General features: G+C 59.0%; 1 protein-coding gene, 1 long non-coding RNA gene and 1 other non-coding gene across 10 annotated transcripts in view; 1 reads left to right on the forward strand and 2 right to left on the reverse strand.

Moving 5' to 3' along the window:
- The window catches only part of LOC118651491, a 10,248-nt gene extending 6,639 nt beyond the window's left edge, over positions 1–3,609 (forward strand). For 4 of the 6 annotated variants that reach the window (XR_004966263.1, XR_004966259.1, XR_004966264.1 and 1 more), the window contains exon 4: positions 993–3,597. This is a non-coding gene — a long non-coding RNA (uncharacterized LOC118651491). Of the gene's footprint in view, positions 1–992 lie in introns of all 6 variants that reach the window. The other 2 variants (XR_004966261.1, XR_004966260.1) reach the window with 2 other exon arrangements.
- Positions 1–23,255, reverse strand: part of LOC118651490 (NADH-cytochrome b5 reductase 3) — a 27,042-nt gene that overhangs the window by 1,621 nt on the left and 2,166 nt on the right. The window contains exons 1-8 of one of the 3 annotated variants that reach the window (XM_036300708.1): positions 22,970–22,992; positions 15,221–15,352; positions 11,427–11,499; positions 10,989–11,095; positions 9,356–9,485; positions 8,806–8,889; positions 8,528–8,613; positions 3,594–3,693 (exon numbers count right to left, since the gene is read on the reverse strand). In XM_036300708.1, coding sequence (XP_036156601.1) covers positions 3,594–3,693; positions 8,528–8,613; positions 8,806–8,889; positions 9,356–9,485; positions 10,989–11,095; positions 11,427–11,499; positions 15,221–15,304 — 664 coding nt within the window. In that variant the 5' untranslated portion in view covers positions 15,305–15,352; positions 22,970–22,992. Of the gene's footprint in view, positions 1–3,593; positions 3,694–8,527; positions 8,614–8,805; positions 8,890–9,355; positions 9,486–10,988; positions 11,096–11,426; positions 11,500–15,220; positions 15,353–15,461; positions 15,566–22,969; positions 22,993–23,255 lie in introns of those variants that run through there. The other 2 variants (XM_036300706.1, XM_036300707.1) reach the window with 2 other exon arrangements.
- Positions 5,288–5,390, reverse strand: LOC118652268. Its single transcript, XR_004966532.1, has one exon. It is a non-coding gene; the product is annotated as a U6 spliceosomal RNA (small nuclear RNA).

The raw sequence follows: 23,255 nt of genomic DNA on the forward strand, positions 1-23,255 counted from the left end.
AAGGAAGGAATGTGTCCCAAACCAGCAGTGAATGAGCCTGGAAATAGCAAGACCCACACACAGCGGTCTTGGCCCTGCCCGCACCCCATCTCGCACACAGTGTGTCTCCAGGTTCGCCTGAGGTCTGGAACCTCCCTTCATTCCTCCGGGTGACTGACGGTGCCCTTGGTGAGAACCTGGCACCTAGGCTGGCAAGGGCTCTAGTCTAACTGGACCCTCAGGGGCCGGCCCGCTGTAGGGGCTGCTCAGAGGGGTGCAGTGGACCGATGGGGACCGAAGGCTGGCAGAAGTCCGATGGGAGAGTGGGGCTCTGACCGCTGGGCACCGCCAGGGGCAGAAGAGAGGAAGGGGAGCCGCCCCCTCTCTGGCTCTGGCTTCCCATCTGCTGGGCATCGACCCCGCTGTGCCCCAGTGTCCACGTGTCCTCACAGTGCCATCCTGCCTACCGCACGGGGCCACGCGGTCCAGGGGGGAGGGGGTCTCCCATCTTTCAAACGTGCTGCCTAACCATTGCCGCCTCTTTCAGACGAGTGAGGAGGGGCCCGTGTGAAGCTCACCTTCCTTCACGGCTCCCAGGTTCGGGCGGGACACACACTCCTTGGGGACTGAGGGCTCTCACATGACCCTGTGCCGAGCAGCTCAGCCCGAGAGACAAACGAATGGCTGCCTCCCCTCCAAGGAGCCCACTGGCCACCTCCTGATCCCACCGTGAGGGCCCAAGCCCAGGCCGGCCCGTGCGCTCTGGCCAATGGGTGGGGTGGTCACCCAGGCAGATCCTCTAGCTGGGCTCTGGGGGGAGGGGCACAGGGGCAGCGGGGATGGTGGGACAGGCAGCAGGTGGAGGGAGGAGGGCAGCAGATGGGAGGGGGAGGAGACGGAGGGACGCTGGCTTAGAGGGCCCAGTGCTCCACCAGGGCTGGCAGAGGCTGGGGACGGCTCTGCTCCGAGTCCCTCCACCCTGAACCCCGATTACCTGGCTGGTCTGTTTTCAGGCTGGAAAAGCCTCGCTAAAGCCCTGGACACCAACGGAAACAGCTCTGGAAGCCAAGGGCAAGCGCAGGAGACCAAGGGCCTGGCTGGATGGACACTCACGGCACCGCTCTACGGGGTCCCGTGCCAGGGGCCACAGTCCCAGCTTGCCTTGGTGATGGGGTGCTGAGCAATGGAGCATTCTCTATCGTATGGGCACTGACCACATCCCCTTTTCCCTTCGGCTGCTGGGAAGCTCAGGAGCTGCAGCAAGTGTGCATCCCAGTCCATGGTTTCGTACAAACCTCGTTCCTGATTCTATGGCACGCCCTGCCCTTGTCTTCCTCACCCGCTCTCTGTTTGTACCCCTCTGACTCACGCTGGGAGTCTTCTTAAGCTGCCTAACAGCCTTCTGGAATGAGTCAGGGCACAGACACGTGACATTTTTATAGCTGGGAACGTATCTGAAAGGACCTCGTAAAAAACCGCAGGGAACGGAACTGTATTTGCTCACGGGTGGAATGTGCAGGCCTATGGCACACCCCCATTTCTACAGACTGTGCTTTTCTCCACGCGTGCACGGAGGTGGCTTATGGGGGAGCGTGTCCGCTGCATCTGCCACATGGGCGGGCCCCTCTCCTGTGCCCCCGCTGAGCTCAGGATGGCTGTGCTGCTCAGCTGCCATTTCTTTCTCAGCATCTACAAGCCCAGCTTCTGCTAACGTTACAGCCACACCTTAATGCTCTCGAAACGGGGGTCAGGGGACGCTAAGCATAAATGTAAACGAGAGGAGAAAGCCCACGGCCCCTCCCTGGGCCCCGAACTGGTCCTGCTCGACAGTCCCTGGGAGGCGGCATTTGGTCTTGGCGTTGCCGTGTGCCGCCAGCAGGGGTCAGTGTTGGCCCCTCCTCCAGGGGACGGGCCGTCCATTGGCAACAGGCAAGGCGGTTCCATGGTGGCTGGTGAGCCTCCCCTACCACTCCAGAACCTGCACCAGAACACAGCTACCTACCCCTCACTCTCCCCTTTTTTGTTGAGACCTGGGTGCAAGAGAAAGGTTCCTTTCTTTGCTAGAAGAGCAGCTCTGACTCGCAGAACCAGTGCCCTCACCCCACCCCCACCCCCCGGCCTTCACTCAAGGCCTTGCCCGACCAACGGTACTGTCTTCCCGGGTCTCACTGGCCACCTGCTACCATGCTGTGATTTACTAATAAACCTGCTTCCTTCCCACTGGAACATCAGCCCCGGGGCCAGGCTGGCTTCATGAGCACCCACAGCGGGGGACCCGACCGGGAGGGGACCTGTAACCCAGGTGAGCTGGCCCAGGATGGCCAGTCCAGCCAGAGGCCTCAGGACACAGCCGTCAGGTCCGCAGTCCATCTAGCCCGGGTCTGGCTCTCGGCCAGGAGGCCCAGGACCCGATTTGGTCAGGACGGGTGACTTGGAAACAGGCCCACGTGTCTATGAGACGTTGTATACGATGCAGGGGCATCACAGCCTGAGGAGAGATGGACATGGGTGTCCATCTGTAAATATCTAATGTAAATATCTGATATGCAGGATGGTCTTGGGCGACTCCTGCTGGCCCCTGGCACGGGACCCCGTAGAGTGGTGCCGTGAGTGTCCAAGCCAGGGCTCGGGTGGAGCCTGTGAGCTCAAGCCCATCCCTCATGTTTTCCAGCTGTGTGACGGGCGCAGATCACGGCGTCCCTCTCTCAGAGAGCGGTGTGTTCCCCCCACATGGTTGAGTCCCAGTGAACTGTGGGGCTGGGTGAGAAGCTGGAGGCCAAGCAAGGGGGGCTGGCAGAACCGAAGGAGATTACAAGCTGGCGCCTACATGGCTACTTAGAAAATGTTATTTCTAACATTTGAAATTTCCCATGAAAATGCAGGTCCAGCTCCCTTAAGGAGTGGAGAGGCCTGGTCTGCAGGCGGAATTCCTGTGTGGCTGACTGACATGCAGCTGAGGGGCAGATGCTCTCCAATTCGCCCCACTCCCCACCACTCCCTATTGCCTCTAACCCCAAGCAAACATCACCGCTATTATCTACCAAGAAGCCTGACCTGCTGCTTTTCCCACAGCAACGAAGATAACTGTTTGCATCCGCATCTACCGAAGGCAGGAGATGAAGTCGTTTAGCTCCCAGAGGGCAACCTTGTTCAAGGTGGGGGGCAGCCCTCACTCACTGTCTCCTACATGGTTTTGGCTCCTCCACAATCAGCTGTGTGACCCTGCAAACAGCTTAAACACCTGGACAGGCAGGGGTGACCGTCCGTCAGTCTAGCCCACTCCCAGGCTGACGACTGGAGAGAAAAATGGGCCTAACAGGGTACAAACCACAGGGTGGGAGCCATCAGCCCCCAGCTCGGCCCCTGGAGACCTGCCCACAGTGAGTCCCAGCCCCAGGGGAAGGCCAGCCTCCTTCGTCCAGCAGGGGGCAGTGCAGCCAGGGCTGGGGAGGAGCCCGTGAGTTCAAGCCCGTCCCTGATGTTTTCCAGCTGTGTGACAGGCGCGGATCACGGCGTCCCTCTCTCAGGCCACGGCGAGAGCATGCAGAGGAGAGCAGGCGCCAAGGAGCCCAGCGCCCCCACCAGCCCGCCCTGCCCGGGCGCCCACCACTCACCCTCAGGGGCTTTGTCCACCGTGAACCAGAGCTTGAAGCGCGCCGAGTGTTCGTTCCTCAGCTCCTCCAGCTCCGGCCGCAGCAAGATGTCCTTCTCGGTCTGGGGGGGACAAGTCCGGGTCAGGAGGGCGGCGGCAGGGACTGCCCTGGAGACACTCATCGCCCAATGGCTCGTTGTCGCCCACCCATGGGCACACGCTGGCACAGCCTGCCAGACTCCTAGACACACGCCCCTCCTCTGGCACAGGGCGGGTCCCGCCGCAGGCGGGTTTGAACGCGGTGGGGAGATGCGGGGCACAGTGGGAGCGGAGGGTGGGGACCAGCACTGCAGGTGGAGCGCTCATCGCCCAGACGGAGGGGAGACTGGGAGGAAACGGCCAACCCCCTGGTCGTGACGGCCCCTAGGGGGGACTGTGAGGCTTCGAACAATGCGTGGCTCAGAGAAAGCATGACGTCACCACGCGCAGCCCTGGGACAAGCCCTCAGGGTCCGGCATCGCAGGTGCACGTCCATCCATCAGGCAATCGGACGCCTGCAGCCCACACAGCCCGAGTTCAGCTCATGGCCCTCTCCTCCGGGAAGCCTTCCCAGACTCCGCAGGGGCACGACAGGGAGTGTCCATGCTCCCACACCATTGCCCACACTGGGTAATAACTGTTCAATCTTTGCCAATCAGACCGGTAGAAGGTAAATCTCATGCTTTGTATTTTACTAGTGACCCGGCACACGGATTAGTGCACATTGAAAGGAAATGATTTAGAAGATGGCCAGCAGGGCGGGACTGGGCGAGACAGGCCAGACGCGCTAGAGCCAACCTCCCACAGCCCCTCCCCAGCCGGCCCCACCTGGGGTGGCGCCGGGGCCACGGCTCAAAGGGCGTCTGCGGAGTGAGCAGGGTCCCTCCGGAGTGAGCAGGGTCCCTCCGGTAGGTGGGTCTTGCAGCCTGGGGGAATCTCGCAGCCCGGCTAGAAATTGGGCTCCCTCCTCTCTGGTTCAGGAGTGCGTCACCCGAGAACCACCGCTGCCAAGTCACCGCAGCTCAGCAGCTCCTGCGTTAAGCACCTGCCCCCTGGTGGTCAGTGTGCATCATACCTACCGGCAGGTTGGCCTGTTGCTTAGCCTTTTATAGATGTAATTAATAAATAAGTTTGTCACTGGTCTAGTTGTAGCTTTTATTACTTTATAAAACTCTTAATATTAAGGATAGTCTATTGGTGATACGGTTCTTCTTAGTTCTTTATCTTTCTACACTAGTATGTTCTACACTGATACGTTTCTAATTTTCAGCAGGGAACTCACTCCACCAGCCTTTCCTTGTGGCTGAGTCTCTCTCCGTCTGGCCTAGCCGGCCGTCCTCAGCCACTCACTCACTCAGCAGTACTTCTGGGGAAAACGCTCCCCGCGGCTGTTCTGCTGCTTCACATGCACATCTCTGACCTAAGCTTCATTCTACGTGAGGTAAAGGAGGGATCTACGCTTTTCCCAAACGCATAGCAACTAACCCTGCATTCGTTTTCTTCTTTTGTATTTGTTAACTGTTTACTTAACAAGAACCGACTCCTAAGCTCACAAAGGCAGCTTCAGGTTCAGGAACACGGGTCAGGGACAAAGCTTCCGTGGTTTCAACCCAAAGACATTCTTTACAGCCAAGGTCACCCTGCCCTCAGAAAGCGCCCCGCCTCAGCCTCCCACGGAACCACACTTTCCCCTTTTGCGTGTCCTCCTTGTGCAGGGGCCGTGCTAATCTTCTCTGTATTGTTTCAATTTTAGTACCTGTGCTGTCGAACATGCTAGAACATGTGGCCATTCACATTTAAATTAATTAAGATCAAAATCTAAAACTTGCTTTTCATTTTTATTTTCATTTTTCTTAATTTTTTAAAATATATTTTTATTGATTTCAGAGAAGAAGGGAGAGGGAGAGAGAGATGGAATCATCAATGATGAGCGAGAATCACTGATCAGCTGCCTCCTGCACACCCCACACTGTGGATCGAACCTGGGACCCTTCAGTCCACAGGTTGACACTCTATCCACTGAGCCAAACCAGCTAGGCCATCCAATACCCATTAAAAAAATGTTTTTATTGATTTGAGAAAAAACAAATCAACGTGAGAAACATCTATCGGCTGCCTCCTGCACGCCCCCCACTGAGGATCGAGCCCACAACCCGGGCTTGTGCCCTGACCAGGAACCCAACCAGCGACCTTTTGGCCACAGGATGCCGCTCAGCCCGAGCCCCACTGGCCAGGGCCCGACACCCATGTCCATCTCTCCTCAGGCTGCGATGCCCCTGCATCGTATACAACGTCTCATAGACACCTGGGCCTGTTTCCAGGTCAGACGTTACAGAACCTTCTGCCGTGATGGGAATGTTCTAGGCCTGTGTCAGCCGATGTGGTAACCACTGGCCACATGTGGCTACGGAACCCATGCAATATGGCTAGTGGGCCGAAACCGGTTTGGCTCAGTGGACAGAGCGTCAGCCTGCGGACTGAAGGGTCCCAGGTTCGATTCCAGTCAAGGGCATGTACCTGGGTTGCGGGCACATCCCCAGTAGGAGATGTGCAGGAGGCAGCTGATCGATGTTTCTCTCTCATCGATGTTTCTAACTCTCTATCCCTCTCCCTTCCTCTCTGTAAAAAATCAATAAAATATATTTTAAAAAAAATATGGCTAGTGGGACTGGAAAAGCAAGTTTTAGATTTTGATCTTGATTAATTTAAATGTGAATGGCCACATGTTCTAGCATGTTCCAGCACAGTCTAGACCAGTGGTTCTCAATCTTCTGGCCCTTTAAATACAGTTCCTCATGTTGTGACCCAACCATAACATTATTTTCGTTGCTACTTCATAACTGTAATGTTGCTACTGTTATGAATCGTAATGTAAATATCTGATATGCAGGATGGTCTTAGGCGCCCCCTGTGAAAGGGTCGTTCGACCGCCAAAGGGGTCGCGACCCACAGGTTGAGAACCGCTGGTCTAGACGGTCGTGTTTCCCAGAAATGCAGGAGGACCAGTGAGCCCAGGTCTCCCGTGTGGCTCTAGAGCCGCGGTTCCGCCAGGCGCCTTTACAGTGCGACGTTACATCGTGTGCTAAGTCCCTCCTGTTCCTCCTCCTTCTCAGACGCCCTTGGCTGCGCACGTACCCGTCTCCCTGACCACCCTGCACTGCTCTGTCATGGGAAAGGGGGATCCCCACCGGAAACGAGTATTACTTTGTCAGGAACCGGCGCCTTTAGAGTCTCAGCCCCACTGCTCTTAACGCTCCCTAATGTCCCGCTTTTGGTTTTTACCCTCCCCTGAGGACATTTTTCCCACTGATTTTTTTAGAGGGAGTGGAGGGGAGGGAGGAGTGGGGGAGAGAAAGATCCATGCGAGAGCCACAATGACGGCTCCGGCACGTGCCCCGACTGGAGCTGGGGATCGAGCCTGCACCTGAGGCACATGCCCTGACCAGGAATCGAATCCTCTACCCTCAGGCCGTGGGCTGACGCTCTAACCACTGACCCACCGGCCAGGCTAATGTCCTTCTGAAAGGCGTGTTCCCTTAGGTGGGGCTGGGCGCAGAGCCCCGTGTCCTCCCTCTCGGGACAGAGCGGAGGAGCGGCAAGACCCGGATGGGCAGAGTGGCCATTCCCACTGGGCATGGCCTGTGAGCCCCTGGGTCCCGGGGACCCTCCTGGGGGCTGTGAGGTCAGACGATTTTCATCTGATACGAGGACTTGATGGGCATTTTCCACTCGTTCCCTGAGGAAGGCCCGGGGACCGGCTGGGGGCATCGTGACCTGAGCCACCGCACCGAGAGCAGAAACAGGCCTGGAGCCAGACATTACAAGGGCTTCCCAGATGTAAAACAAAACGACGTTCTCAAAAATACGGCTATTTTCCATTAAATAGGCTTGGGTCCCAGTGATTTTTCATAAAATACCCTGGCTCCACCACTTCCTGTAACACATGGGCCACACCCGCTCTGGGTCTCCATGTCCAGAGCGTCGAGGTATCGGGCTAACGGGGGCGGGGTGCCCCGCGGGGGGACAGAGGGCGGAGGCCTCCAGAGACTCACCCAGCACGGACAAGCGCAGCTGCTGCCGGCCCTCCTGCCCCACCAGCAGCTTGGAATTTCTGGCTCTTTCCACCCACCCCGGGCCCCGTGAAGGCCACCCTGGTTGGCCACAGGGCAATTTTCTGTAACTGCGCAGGGTCCAAGGACCTTAGGCCAGTCTCCAGCCCCCTGGGCTCAGTTTCCTCAGACGGATGGTGCAGAGACTGGGCCAGACACAGCCCGCACCTGGCACGGCCTCCACACTGTGGGAAGGAATGTCTCATCCAGCCTCCCCATAAGGGGACGTCACTACAAAACCCCTATCATCAGCCATGAAACGCTGAACCAGGAAGGACTTGTGATGACCTTGCTCATTCCAGCTGAGGGAAAGCACAGAGAGGGAAAGTGACTTGTCCAAGGCCACACAGCGGCCAGGGTGGGCAGGCAGCGGGCGCGGGGAGGACATGCACTCAGGAGTGAGAAACCAGGTCCAAACCCTGCCGACACCCCAGCTCAGGGCCCTAGTGCAGGTGGACTCGGCACCTCTCCTATGACACGGCCCGTCTTCAGGCCCGGCCAGCGTCTGCCCACTTCACTGGGGGGTTCTGAGCTCTGCTCAGGGAGGGAGCTCTGAGGTTTGGAGGAGCAAGTCTCAGGTGGGGGTGCTCCAGGTGCCTGATGCCTCTCCAACCCCCAAGTGTCAGGCCAGACACGGGGCTCTGGGCTGAAAAGCCCCACCCCCACCCGCTGCTGCAAAGGGTGCCGGGCACACGCGCTCAGAGCACCCCTCATGTTAGCTGCCTGAGCGCCTCACAGACCATGTCCCCCCAGGCCCTGCGCCCCTCTCAGCAGGGGCCGGGTCTGCACCTCAGGAACGCCCACTGACCTGGTTGGCAAAGAGCAGGTGGCACACGGTGTGGTCATCCGGGTCCTTCATGATGGCGCGAATCACCTGCAGCATCGGGGTGATGCCTGCAAAACGGCAGCCCCCCAGGCTGGGTGAGCCCCTGCTGTACACAGGCCAGGTGCCACGCGGGTGCCAGGGGAGGTGCCAGGACCTCGGGCAGCTCACAGCTGCTCACATCTGTGCCCCGCCCCACACCCTGACCCCACGCACAGCATCCACGCGCTGGGGACTCCGTGAGGGGCTCCGGGACCACACACCTGTCCCGCCCGCGATCATGCCCACGGACTTCACCGTCTTGATGACTGGGTTGGATTTCTTGTCCGGACGGATGGCGAACTTTCCTGGGGAGAGGAGAAGGGGTGAGGCCCGCTCTCCAACACGCTGTGTCTGGGGCTCGGATGGGCTGGAGAACCCGCCCGCTTGGGGGTCCGAGGCGCAGGCACCCACCATCCAACACCAGCCAGGTAGGGGGAGGGAGGGGCGGTGGGACAAGGACCAACTCGAATGCCAGAGGAGCCCAGCATGGCTCCCTCGTGTGGACGGCGTGGGGAGCGACAGCGGCTGGCGCCCAGAGGCTTCCGGCACAACCTCCCCTTGTTTTCAGCCACACGAGGCTGGTCTGTGGGCTGGATGTGGCCTCCAAGGGCAGCAGCTGCAACCCTGCGCTGGCCCACTATCCCCTGTACATCTGGGGAAACTGAGGCCCCGCAGAGGGGACAGCTTGTCCAACAAGTCACCCAGAAGCAGCAGTCAGGCCCTGCACCAGCACCCACGGGCCTGTGGGTCCTCGGGGTCCAGCCCGCGCACCTTTGCCCTGGTAGACCAGCAGCCCGTTCGGGCCCCGGAACTCGATGGTGTCCCCGATCTTCATGCCTTCCAGGTACTGGGACATCTTCCCTCCGCTGGGGAACTTGGGGTGGGTGTCTTTGAAGTAAACCTGCAAGACACACCCACAGGCCTCACTCCCGTTCCCAGGGTTGCCTCATGCGAAGTGACTCTGAGGGGCTCCTCTGCAGCCTGGGGGTGGCCCTCAGAGCGCCCCACCCACCCATCAAAAGGCACCGGCTGTGCCTGGACCCCCAGGAGCCGGCCCTCCCCAACGTGTCCTTGGAAGGCAAAGCGTCAGCCTGGTGGACACAGCCAGCCGACCCCGTGGCTGCATCTGCCGTACTGACGTTCCTCCAAGAACTTCTCCGTGACCTTCCAACGAGACGCCAAGGCTGTCAGCTCAGTAAAGGCCAGCGGCTGCGGCTGCGGGAGGTGGCCGGCCACACCCGCCCGTGCTGTGCAGCTCTCCCATCCTCCGCTGCCATAAAAGCCTCACCCTCAGGACAACTTCCTGCCTTGCGCCCTCTGGGGCTCCAGCTTTGGGAAAAGGAAGCAACACAACCCTCAGATAGAGACGAAGGCAGGCGCACTTGCCTGCCGCACGGGCCTGTTCCTGGGCCTTGAAGGGCAAGCCAGAGTGATGGGCAGACAGAAAGGCGGCTGGGGAGGGAGGGAGTGCAACAGCCAGGCGCCTGCCAGGGCTGGCACTCAGGGAGGGCGAGGAGCCCGATGGCTACAGCACAGGGGCGGTGTGTGGGGGATGTGGGGGGACAGGGAGTGCAGGGAGAGGGAAGGGTGGTCAGGGCATGCTGTGTGCCAGGCCAGGACTGTGACCTCTATCCTGGGCCCCCCAGCCAGGAGGGGCCTGGTCAGCATGAGTTTTTTATCCTCTACTTGAACCCCCACACCTCCGGAGTGGATTCCACGAGGACAGATGCACGAACCCTCACCCCTTCCCTCTGCTTCTGCACGAAGCCCCAGACCTTACCAGCACCTCCCAGGCCCCGCCTGCCCCGCTGACCCATCGGACCTGATCCACTGCCCTCTGGGGCCTTAGCCCTTGTGCTTCCCCCTGGCCTCAGGACCTTTGCACCTGAAGGCCCTTCTCCTCTTCAGCTATCGCTGCCTCCTCGCCACCAGATCGCACTCGCTGCTGCCCGCTCAGGAGCGGCTCTCACCCACCCCTGCCCTGTGTTGCCCCACTCTGCGCTCCCCAGGCCACGCCCGTGTGCCCTCACCCCGCGAGTGTGCGCAGTTTCCTACGGAAGGGTGCCCAGAAAGGGACCCGCTGGGCACGGAGCTCGTGTGGCTGAACGCAGTGCAGGGGAAAGCGAGCTGGGGCAGCGCTCGGCCCGCCTGGTCCCTCTTCTGCAGATGAGCTGTCCCCGTGTGAGGACCCGCGCCCGGCCCTGCCCTCTGCCCAGACACCACGCGTGGCCGCTGCTGGTCGGGCACATTTGCTCTGCACTCAGAACCAGGCGCAGGGGGCACCGGCGTGAGTGGCACCGGGCCCGCAGAGACCAGGCTCGGGGGACAAGGGTCCCTGGAGGCCTCGGCTATGATGGGGTCACCCCCACACCTGTCTCCGCGTGGTGTGGCCCCCAGACCTCACCTTGATGACCAGGTCCACGAAGCCCTTGTCGTCGTCACTGGAGACGGGCGTGTAGGGCCGAATGACCAGGTTTCCATCGATCCGGGCCGAGAGGTAGATGTGCTGGCCTGCAGGAGGGGCAGCGGTGACCTGGGTGGGACGATCCCTGCAGGGCCACTGGGCCTGGTCAACCAACCGCCCGGTGCCCACCCAGCATTCAAACCGGCCCTGGCTCGGCTCCCACTGCCACCTCAGGGCTGCCCAGCTTCCCGCCACCAGCCTCTGCTTGTGCTGAAGCCACCGCCAGGGCCACCGGGTAACTCCTCTCTCGTTCTGACACTTACTCTAAGGCCCGTGGCAGCTGTCACCTCCTCCTTGAAGCCCTCCCTCACTGAAGTGCAAAGTCCCCCCTCTGACCTAGCACCCGCCTCCGTCAGAGCTGGGTGGGGCCGCACTCACCAACAGGGAGGCCCAGGACATGCTGGGGTGACGGCAGGGCAAAGCGGAACCGCCGGGTGTCATGGTTGATGATCTGCAAAGAGGCCGAGCTGTGGGGCGGCGCCCAGGGCAGAGCGGCCGCCAGACCTCAGAGCCCCCCTCCTCGCCAGTGTCCCCAAGTCACTGAGGGGAGTGACGCCGATGTCACGTGCAGACCGTGTGTGAGGGCGCAGGGTCGGGCACACGCGGTGAGCCTCTGTTCTCGCTGGCCCTGGGAAGGGCAGTCACTGCTCAGGGCCCAGCAAGCCTGTCAGAGCGGGAGGGGAACTCAGGGTCCTAAAGGGAGGCTGTGATGGCCCAGAAAGTTCCAGGGGCAGGAGGGAGGGACCCACCTGTGCCATCAGCCTGAGCGGGGTCCTGGGTGGCAGGAAGAACCCAGGGACTGGCTGGAAGCTAGGGATAGAGCTGAGACGAGGCCCCACATGGGCTCCAGAAACTACCCGTGACCCGGGGCGGCCATGGCTGCGGCCTCGCTGCCCCAGTCCACGGCGGAGGTGGCAGCCGTTTCCCCTCCAAGGTGGGGCAGAGGCTGGTGAGGGGGAAGGAGCTGTGATCAAAACCTCAGAAGCCCCACTAAGTGGTCTTACACGAGGCCAGGCAGGCTGTGGTCAGAGCTGGGACCGAACCTGGGCCCTGGCCGCTGAGCGGGGCTCCAGCAGCCACTGTGGGGGCTGCCCTGCACCTGGTGCAGCCAGGAGGATGGTGTGGCGCGGCACGCGGCAGCTCAGAGACAGCTGAGTGTCCAGCACGTGTTCACAGGAGGCTGGGAGACATGGTCAGGTCCACCCACAGGCAGTGTTCTCGCCGGGTGGGGTGGGCACAGACTCTTCAGAGGGACAGAGCAGCTCTGACCATCACTGGAGCGTGTGAGCCAGGCAGGTGGCCTGGGTCTCAGGAAAGATGGCTCCCAGCCCCGCTCAGGGCATGGGGCTGCTGGTGGCTGGTGCCTCTCTACCCCAGCAGCCCAGGCCTGCAGCTGCCTCCCCAGAAGCATTTGCCCTCTGGGCAACACAGCCCCAAGGCCTCCTGGGAGCAGATTCCAGAATTACCGACTGGTCCTGAGGCTCACGGCCAGAAACACACACACCAGACAATTTTGGAGGAAGAACAGAAATGAGAGGCATCGAGAATTACTGCGCTGAGCACCCTCTCTCAGGGCCCAGCGGTCAGGCCAGATCTGGGCACGGCTCAGCATGGGGCCGGCACCAGGAGGCTGCTGCCCGCGGTGATCTGAGAGCAGACCCAGCGCCTCGGAGACCTTCGGGTCACCTGTCAGGTCCAGTTCAGAGAAGGGCAGCAGCAGGCCCTTCCCCGGGCTCATGGGGAGCACCGCAGAAGTGTCAAAAGCAGGACCCCTGCTGACCGTGCAAAGCCATCAGGCTACTGCTTGGACATCTGCCACCTGCTCTTCGAAGGGGACTGGAGGTCTACGGTGTGACATCCCTATGACCATATACTAGATAGTCGTCAAAAATGAGGAATCAGTCCGGCCGGTGCGGCTCAGTTGTCGAGCATCAACCTATGAACCAGGAGGTCACGGTGCAATTCCCAGTCAGGGCACAGGCCCGGGTTGCGGGCTCAGTCCCCAGTGTGGGGCGTGCAGGAGGCAGCCGATCACTGATTCTCATCATTGATGTTTCTTTCTTTCTCTCCCTCTCCCTTCCTCTATGAAGTCAATAAAAATATATTTTTAAAAAGAAGGAATCAGCCTGAACTGGTTTGGCTCAATGGATAGAGCGTCGGCCTGGGGACTCAAGGGTCCCAGGTTCGATTCCGGTCAAGGGCATGTACCTTGGTTGCAGGCACAATCCCCAATAGGGATTGTGCAGGAGGCAGCTAATCGATGTTTCTAACTCTCTATCCCTCTCCCTTCCTCTCTGTAAGAAATCAATAAAAAATATATCTTAAAAAAAAGAGAAACTATTTAAAAAAAAAAAAAAAAAAAAAAAGAAGGAATCAGCTTTGGGATAGACATGGAAAAGTGTCCATGCTATATGGCTGGGTGAAAAAGGCTATTAAAATTCAGTGTATGCACACCTGGACCTCCACCACCAGGTGTATCCAGACGTGATGCTCGAGAAGGCTCAGGCTGACAGTAATGGGACCCACTGCACAGTCTGGGGTTGGGGGGGCTGGTGAGTGGGACCCACTGCACAGTGTGGGGGTGGGGGGGCTGGTGAGCGGGACCCACTGCACAGTATGGGGTTGGGGGGGGCTGGTGAGTGGGACCCACTGCACAGTGTGGGGGTGGGGGGGCTGGTGAGTGGGACCCACTGCACAGTATGGGGTTGGGGGGGCTGGTGAGTGGGACCCACTGCACAGTGTGGGGTTGGGGGGGCTGGTGAGTGGGACCCACTGCACAGTGTGGGGGTGGGGGGGCTGGTGAGTGGGACCCACTGCACAGTGTGGGGTTGGGGGGGCTGGTGAGTGGGACCCACTGCACAGTGTGGGGTTGGGGGGGCTGGTGAGTGGGACCCACTGCACAGTGTGGGGTTGGGGGGGCTGGTGAGCGGGACCCACTGCACAGTGTGGGGGTGGGGGGGCTGGTGAGTGGGACCCACTGCTCAGTGTGGGGTTGGGGGGGCTGGTGAGTGGGACCCACTGCACAGTGTGGGGTGGGGGGGCTGGTGAGTGGGACCCACTGCACAGTGTGGGGTTGGGGGGGCTGGTGAGTGGGACCCACTGCCCGAATATGGGGTGTCGGGGGGATCACTCACATTTCACACACAGAATTTTTATGGTGAGCACATGTAAACCATACATTACTGGAATTAAAAAGCAAGGAAAATGAATTTTAAGAAATGAAGTTTAAGAAAAGAAAGGATTTCAAAACCTTATGATTTCATTTGAGTCAGAAGAAAGTGTGTACGGAACAGCAGGAAGAACAGTGTGGCCTCACTGGGAGGAGTGGCCTCCCCTCTCAGGTTAATCTCTCCTATGGACTCGGGCACAGTCACCCACACCTCCCACCAGCGCAGGCAGCCCGGCCTGTGCCGGGAGATCCCAGACTGTCCGTGCTCCGTGACTCCGTTCCCCGTGACCAGACACAGCACCCGGAGGGACTTGGATCGGGGAAGAGTAAGGGGCACAGGGCAAAGGAGGGAAGGATGGCTTTAAGTCAGGAGCAGAAGTTGAAAAGGGAAACGTCAAAGGAGGGCCAGAGCAAACGTCTCGGAGGGTGGGGAGGAGGGGGGGGGGGGGCAGGTGGAGGTGCAGAGGGAACAGCCCTGGGTAGAGACCTGGGGGTGGGGGGCGGGGGGAGGAGGAGCCCTTGTCTTCAAGGAAGAGCCACTGGGATTGGAAGCACCTGGGACCACCCAGAGGCCACAGCCTGAGTTCTGGCTCTATCCCTAGCTGACAGCATGCCCTAAATGCCCTTTACTCCTCTCTCGCCCTCTGTTTTCCCATCTGTTAAATGGGTGCCTGGACTTGAAAATCCTGAGGGGTCCCTCCCCCTCGGACCTTCTGTGGGACAGTGAGGGTGGGTCAGAGAATGTGCTCTGTGGCCACAGACCTGGGTTCAAATCCCTCTGCCACTTACTGGTAACCATAGAAACTGACCTCACCTTGCTTTCCCCACCTGTTACATGGGCAGATAACAGGACCTGCGCTTCAGAGGGGGCCGTGTCCTGAGCACAGAGCAGGCGCCGGGGAAATGCTTGATGCTGACAAGGGGAGAGGCGCCCTGGGCCCCGCGCCCTGGGACCCCACGCCCTGGGACCCCACGCCCTGGGGCCCCGCAGGGCCGCACTCACCTCCTTGTCAATGAGCCGCAGCGGGTACTTGATGTCCGGGCTCTCGAGGGTGATGGCCGGGGTGGAGCGCTGGAACAGCTTCATGAGCAGGTTGTAGAGGAACCAGACTGGGGAGAGGACCACGTGGCCCAACTGAAAGGACAGGGACAGACCCAGAGGTCAGTGCAGGCACGGGGCGGGTCTGTCACCTGCCCTTCCCGCCAACACCAGCTGGTTCCCTCTGTCAGGAACCCCCTCTCACCTCGGCACCCAGGGAACCCCAGCGTGCATTCTGGTGCCGCCTGGGAGCAGTTACAAAAACCAGACTCCTGGAACCCATCAGGGCAGTACTGAGTCACTGGAAACCTCCCTTTGCCCCGAGGAACAGGGATGAAGAAAGCTACATGACGGAGCATGCCTCCCTTTTCACTCTGGCTGCCAGGAAGCTCGGAGTCAAGTTCCCAAGTAATCCTGCTCCCTCCCTCCCTTTCTTCCTTCAGTCACCTTCCCTGGTCCTTAAGCTCCATCTAGACAAGGACAAACCCCTGAGCCCTGGGGCTCTGCCTTCAGGTGTGAGGGGCGGCTAAGGCACTGAGCTGGCTCTAGGAAGCTCTGGTGCTTGTGGCTGTGTGACCCGGGCAAGTCCCTCCCCTCTCTGAGCCGAACTGGGCCAGCCACCTGCAGGGTTCTGGAAGCTGAGAGGTCACTGCCCAGCACCACGCTGGGCCCCGCACAGGCGGTAAGCTGCTGACAGCCCTCTGAGGTCGGGACTGTCATCACCACCATTCACAAGTGAGGAGAAAGCTCAGAGAGATGAAGCAACTCGCCCACGTGACCTGAGTCCACCTGCTTCCCCAATCACACACTTAAACCTCAGGCCCACACTCCCTTGCGTGGCCCGAAGCCTCCTCCTGCCCCCCACATCTCAGTCTCACAAAGACACCAAGGGGTGCTTTGGATTTTTTTAAAACAGAGAAAACCCAAAACCCACGGCAGGATAGCTCATTGCTCAGTTTACCCGGAGAGGACAGACGCCTTGGCAAAGACAGACAACAGGCCTCCCGCCCGTTCTGGCTGTTTTCGTCCCTGGCTGATCACTCAGCCTCTCTGAGCTCAGTTTCTCTATCTGTGAAATGGGGATCATAAGCCACACTCCCAGGCTGTGAAGATGGAAATAAGCCATGGAAAGTGTCTAACCCGGGCCAGGTCCCCGGCAGGCCCGAGCCCACGGAGCATCCGCTGTGCCACAGCGACCCCTTGGCCACCCAGAAGCTGGGTCCTGAGCAGCCTCCGCGATCTGGGCCACAGGAAAGGGGCGGGATGTCAGGAGCCTCCTGACGCCACTTAAGGGCCCACCACTGCCCCGTGGGCTCCCCGTCTCCAACCACAAGGAAACGCTGAGGGCCATTCTCCAGAATAAGTGGCCACAACTTCAAAATGTCAATGCCCCAAACAAAGAACGTCTGAGAAGCTGGTCCAGCTTAGAGGAGGCTCTGGTAGGCTGAGTGCGGCCCCAGAAGAGACGTCCACCCGGAACCTGGGGATGTGGCTCTGGGAAAAGGGTCTTGGCCCATGTAATTAAACTGAGGATCTTGAGATGAGATCATCTTGGATCACCCCAGGGGCCCTAAGTCCCACGACAACCTTCCTTATGAGAGAGAGGAGCCGCAGAGACGGCCATGTGAAGTGATGGGGCCACAAGCCAAGGAAACCGAGGATGGCCAACAGCCACGAGGAGAAGCAGGAAGAGGCGGGAAGGGCTCCCCTCGACCTCCAGAGTGCGGCCCTCCCACACTCGATTTCAGACCGCGGCCCAGAACTGTGAGAGAATACATTTCTGCTGTTTCATGGCACCCAGTTTGCAGCAATCTTCACGCAGCCCTAGACACTACTACTGAGGCCAAGAGACAGAACGACTGAATGCAATGTGCAGTCTTGGATTAGATCATGGCCCAGGGGGAAAAATAGTCGTGAAGGGCAATCCTGAGACAACGGTGGTATGTGAACTCGGGCCCACGGATCACACAATGGCGTTGTATCCATGTTACTTCCGTAGTTTGCTCACCACCGTGCGGCAGGCAACAGAACGCCCTTCTTCTGAGGAGGAAGTATTTAGGGCAAAGGAGCATCGTATCTATGACACGCAAGTAGTTAAAAAATATACACACACAATAAAGCAAGTGCTAACATTTGGTACATCTGCAGGAAGGGTATACAAGTGCCCTTTAGACAGTCTTGCAACTTTACTGTCAGCTTGAAATTAATCCAAAATAAAAAGCAGGGCATGGTGTAGGGGAGCCCACGGTGGTGGCTCAAACAGGGAGGCTGAGCCCCAAAAGTTCACACAAAACACTGGCTCTTAAGAAAGCTGTGTCAGCCCTGGCCGCGAGTTCAGTTGGGTAGAGCATCATCCCGATACACCAAGATTTCAGTCAGGCACATGTGAGAATCAGCCAATGAATGCATAAATAAGTGGAACAACAAATCGATGTTTCTCTCAAAGCAATCCTATATAACAGCGGTTCTCACCCTTCTGGCCCTTTAAATACAGGTCCTCATGTTGTGACCCAACCATAACATTATTTTCGTTGCTACTTCATAACTGTAATGTTGCTACTGTTATGAATCGTAATGTAAATATCTGATATGCAGGATAGTCTTAGGTGACCCCTGTGAAAAGGTCTTTTGACCCCCAAAGGGGTCGCAACCCCAAGGTTGAGAACCGCTGTTATATAATAAAAGCCTTGCCCTAGTCTGTTTGGCCCAGTGGATAGAGTGTCGGCCTGCAGACTTAAGGGTCCCAGGTTCGGTTCTGGTCAAGGGCACATGCCCGGGCTGTGGGCTCAATCCCCAGTGGGAGGCATGCAGGAGGCAGCAGGTCAATGATTCTCTCTCATCGATGTTTCTAACTCTCTCTCCCTTCCTCTCTGAAATCAATAAAAATATATATAAAAAATAAATAAAAATAAAAGCCTAATATGCTAAGTATCCGGTCGTCCATTCAACCAACCAAGCGTAATATGCTAATGATATGCTAAGGCCGCTCAACTGCTAGCTATGGCGTACACTCACCACCAGGGGGCAGGTGCTCCGACTGGTAGGTCAGCTTGCTGCTGGGGTCCAGCCGACTGGGGACTGAGCGAGATGGGCCAGACCCTGGAGCTTCCAGCGGTCCCTCCCTGGCTGGCCAACCTCCCGCATCCCTCCCTGGCCGATTGTACTGGTGGGGTCCCTTAGCCTGGCCTGCGCCCTCTCACAATCCAGGACCCCTCGGGGGATGTCCGAGAGCCGGTTTCAGCCCATCCCACAGGCCAGGCCGAGGGACCCCACTGGTGCACAGATTCGTGCCCTGGGCCTCTAGTCTCTAAATAAAAGTTAGAAAAAAAGTTGTTTCACAGCTGGTTCACGCACTCTACCTAGGAAACCTCCCTGACTTCAGTTCTCTCAGCAAATGACTGTGTGTTCTTATAATACTACTGGTTCCCCTTTTTGCCTTGGCTGCCAGGAAGCTTAGACCCAAGTTCCTTGCTTCCATGGGGGCCTCTCTGCCTCCTTTGTGGGACTCCTGAGGTGTCATATTATTTTTTAAAATATATTTTTACTGATTTCAGAGAGAAAGGAACAGGGAGAGAGAGAAATATCAATGATGAGAGAGAATCATGGATCAGCTGCCTCCTGCACACCCCCTACTGCGGACAGAGCCCACAATCTGGGCATGTGCCCTTGACTGGAATCGAACCTGGGACCCTTCAGTCCACAGGCCGATGCTCTATCCACTGAGCACACCGGCCAGGGCGAGGTATTGTATTCTGCAGAGCACAGACCTAGAAGTGGCCCCTGCCCTACTGAGGGCTCAGTGAGATGACCTTCACCTCTCAAGGCCAAGCCCCCACTTCCTGGAAACTCCCCCCACCCCGCCTCTCTATCAGCCTGGGAGGCTCTCGGAGCCTCGGCGTTCTCTTCTACAGAAGGAAGAGGACAGCCATTGCCCTGCCCACCTCCTAGGGCCGTGGTCAGCAAACTGCGGCTCGCGAGCCACATGCGGCTCTTTGGCCCCTTGAGTGTGGCTCTTCCTAAGCCTTAGGAGTACCCTAATTAAGTTAATAACAATGTACCTACCTATATAGTTTAAGTTTAAAAAATGTGGCTCTCAAAAGAAATTTCCATCGTTGTCCTGTTGATATTTGCTCTGCTGACTAATGAGTTTGCTAGGGGATCTGGGAGATGAGATGAGATGAGGGTGGCACAGGTCACGGAGCCGTCTATAACCTGAGAATTGTGGGTACACACAGAGGAGCTTTTCCTGCCACCCTCACGGGGCCACTACCCCTGGGAGTTGGAAGCCCCAAGCGAAGGAAAGGCAGCGGCTCTCAGATCCCACACCAGGCCTGGCCCTGCCTCCCAAACCGGCGCAGCAGCTTCAAGCTGCCCGGCTGCCGCTGGGTTACAGCCCTTTGTTGTGTGTCTCCCAGGCAGGGCCTCCAGGCTGGGGCAGCAGGCCTTGCCCCACGGGGCCCCTGGCCTGTGACTGAAGGGTCTAAAGGGAAGGCCTGCAGGGGCCGGGCCAGACCCCCCGCTGCCCAGGGCCACCTGCCCATTTAACTAGCACCTACCGTGTTCTGGGAACATGAGCATTTCACCCCTCCCGGGTCTCATTTAAGGCCTGGCTGGCAGCCCTGGACTCGGGTCCAGAGACCAGGGTTCGAGGCCCAGCTCAGGACTTCAGGAGAGAGTCCCCACCTTTCTCAAGTGCATGAGGGTGGTCCCTTTCACGGCTGGGGAGGAAATGAGGCAGGAGAGGCTGTCACTGCTTCAGGTACGGGACCGGAGTTCCCTGGGATAATCCTCCCTCCAGCCCTCAGCCTCAGGTGCTGGCAGGAAACTGAGGCCCAGAGAGGACCAGTAACTTGCCCCAAGTCACACCAAAGCCAACCTCGGAGGCCCACGCTCATGACAAGTGGCACTGTTGTCCCTGCTTCTCAGAGAGATTAAGTGACTTGCCCATGGTCACGCGACAAGTCAGGGTGGAGCCAGGATCCAAACCCAGGCCTGTCAAGCCCCAAGAATGGCTCTTCCCAAGCCGCCTCCCAGGGCAGGTGCCCTCTCTGGGCCCCAGTCACAGAGCCCAGATCCCCACTGACCCCCCACAATCCGATATCCCCTCTCCACGGTGAGGCCCCAGCTGCCCAAACCAACAGGCCGCTCCATTCCCTCCTCAAACACCCACCATGGCTCCCCACTGCCTACACTCAAGGCCCCACTGATGACCACACCACCAGCCACAAGCCCTTCTTGCCTTAGGCCAGTGGTCGGCAAACTGCGGCTCTCGAGCCACATGCAGCTCTTTGGCCCCTTGAGTGTGGCTCTTCCTAAGCCTTAGGAGTCCCCTAATTAAGTTCATAACAATGTACTGCCCTGACCGGTTTGGCTCAGTGGATAGAGCGTCGGCCTGCGGACTCAGGGGTCCCGGGTTCGATTCTGGTCAGGGGCATGTACCTTGGTTGCGGGCACATCCCCAGTGGGGGGTGTGCAGGAGACAGCTGATCAATGTTTCTAACTCTCTATCCCTCTCCCTTCCTCTCTGTAAAAAAAAATCAATAAAATATATTTTAAAAAAACAAAAAAACAATGTACCTACCTATATAGTTTGTTTAAAAAATGTGGCTCTCAAAAGAAATGTCACTCGTTGTGCTGTTGATGTTTGGCTCTGCTGACTAATGCATTTGCCGGCCGCTGGGTTAGGCCTTTGCATATTCTCCCTTCTGCCCAGAACTCCCCTCCTCTTCCCTCAGCCAACCAGCAAACTCCTATCCACCCTTCAGAGCCCAGCTCAAATGTCCAATCTGACTGGCACTCCCTAGCTAATCAGGCCTTCAGCAGACTTCCACAGCCCTGGCCTCCCTCCTGAACTCCCTGGGGGTGAGGACTATTCAGATGATTCCTCTGCCGTAAGCCCCTCTCTTGTCAATCAGAAAAGCCACATCCTTGGGGAAGGCTGTTTAGGGGAAAGTTGATGGGGTTCCATTCGCAGGAAGTCGCCATTGTTGGGAGCCTGGAAATGAACCGAAATGGCCTTAGAGGCCACTGCAGCTCTGTTGGCGCTCCCAGAGTTAACCCCCCAGCACAGCTGTTTAAGCGCACAGCCAAGTTCAACAACACAAGACCCTGGTGCAGCTGGCTTCAGCCTGAGAAGCACCCTCCCTTGCATTTCCTCGGTGACTCACCCTCGCCGGTGGGAGATAGCCAACTGTGTTCTTCATTGGACAAATGGGGAAACTGAGGCTCGGGAGGCCCAGGGAGGAGTCTGGGCTTTGGTTCCCGGTTTTCTGTCCCTCACCCTGAATCTCTCCAGCCCCAAGCCCACAAACGCTCGCCTGTGGTTAGTGTGGGGCCATGAGAGAGACTCATATGTCAATAGCCCTGAAGGCAAGTCCAGAACACGGCCTCAGCCCTGGCACAGCCCTTCGAGATCCTGGACGCCAGCCCTGGGGGCAAACAGCCGGCCAGCTCCCCACCCTGGTCACAGTCAACACCAAACAGTGGAGCCCGGAGCCCAGCCCCAGGAGGGCAGGGGGTGTGGCTCACCTGTGCATCCCCAGCCCTCGGACCAGGGACACTCGATCAATATTTGTGGGTAAACTTGTGAAGGGACAAGTCCCACCCCCATCTCTCTCTGACTCGTTGTGTCTGGAAGTTTCAGGAACAAGGGCAAGAAGCCAGATCCCTCCCCGGCGAGGGTGGGGCGTGCACGGCCCATCCTGTGTATCCTGCAGCCCACGGCCCTCCCCGAGCACCAGCGATGGGGTCTGGGATCCCGCTTCCTGCTGTGCCCTCACCTGTCAGGCTGCATTGGAGCCGCTGCGGGAAGAAGGCGCACTGGGCGGCTGATAAGTGCCGGCGGAGTGTGTGTGTGGGGGGGGGACCTTCCAGTCCCGACTCGCAACAAAGGGGACTCCGTAGAGCTGGGAGGCGGGGCTGTACAACCCCCATTTCAGACGAGGAATCTGAATTCCTATCTGGGGAGGCCGCTGTGGGCAGGCCCGCACTGCCGGCCAGTCCTTCAGGCCACAAACCCCAATGGGCACACCTGCAGGGCCTATGCAGGACTTGGGGGTCACAGGCCAGGGGACCCCGCCCTGAGGAGCTCAGGTCAGCGGGGGAGACAGACACGGCAGAGAAAAGGCGCAGTGGAGGGCCAGGGCTGTGTCTGCAGAACGTGGGACGCGGTTCCCACACTCGGGGGTGAAGCAGGCTGTGAGCCCCCTCCCACCCCTGCACGCAGCAGGCAGAGTAAACAGGAGGCAGATGGCGGAGCCAAGGCCTCGCCCCAGCTCCTCAGCTGTGCAGCTTGTACCCATAAACATAGGCGCGCGCACACACGCACACACACACACACACACACACACGCACGCACCACTGCGCCCCAGCCACCCCGGTTCTAGAAACAGCTGCCTCCAGGGCCTTGACCTGTTGCTCTGTGGTCTGTGCTCTGCCCCATGAGGGAACCCCCCACCTGCCTTTCCTCACCTCTGATAACACGGGGTGTGTGTGTGTGTGAAGAAAACGGGGTGCCAGAGTCCCAGGATGTCTCACCCACTGTAGCTGAGGGGCTGGGTTGCCTTGCTCCCCGCCACAGGGCACCATGCCCAGCTGCTCACCCCTGGCATTCCCCACCGGGACCCTGGCATCCACTCTGCCCAGGTCAGGTCTGGGTGGGCGGAGGGATGTGCCCGGCCCTCCCCACGGGCCAGCCCCTGCGCTGAGGCTTACCTGCCTGCTGCCCGACTGCCAGCTGTCCCCCTGGGATCTGAGCGGCCACCTCCCTCCTGGTCCCCTTGCAGGAAGTGGGAGGGAGCGGAGGAAGTTCGGGGGGCGGGGGCTCCTAGCCAGCAAGTGCAGGAGAGGGAACCCAGGAGGAGGGGCAGGTGGACTGCAGAGCTGCCTTCTGCAGGGGGACCACCCGGTTTCCCAGGGTCACAGCTGAGGCAGGGGGCTGCCAGCGACACGTGGGCTGGGCCCACTGAGCCCTTTACAGCGGCTGAGGGCAGGGGAGCCA

Source organism: Myotis myotis, unplaced genomic scaffold (assembly GCF_014108235.1).
Source record: "Myotis myotis isolate mMyoMyo1 unplaced genomic scaffold, mMyoMyo1.p scaffold_m19_p_3, whole genome shotgun sequence".
NCBI lineage: Eukaryota > Metazoa > Chordata > Mammalia > Chiroptera > Vespertilionidae > Myotis > Myotis myotis.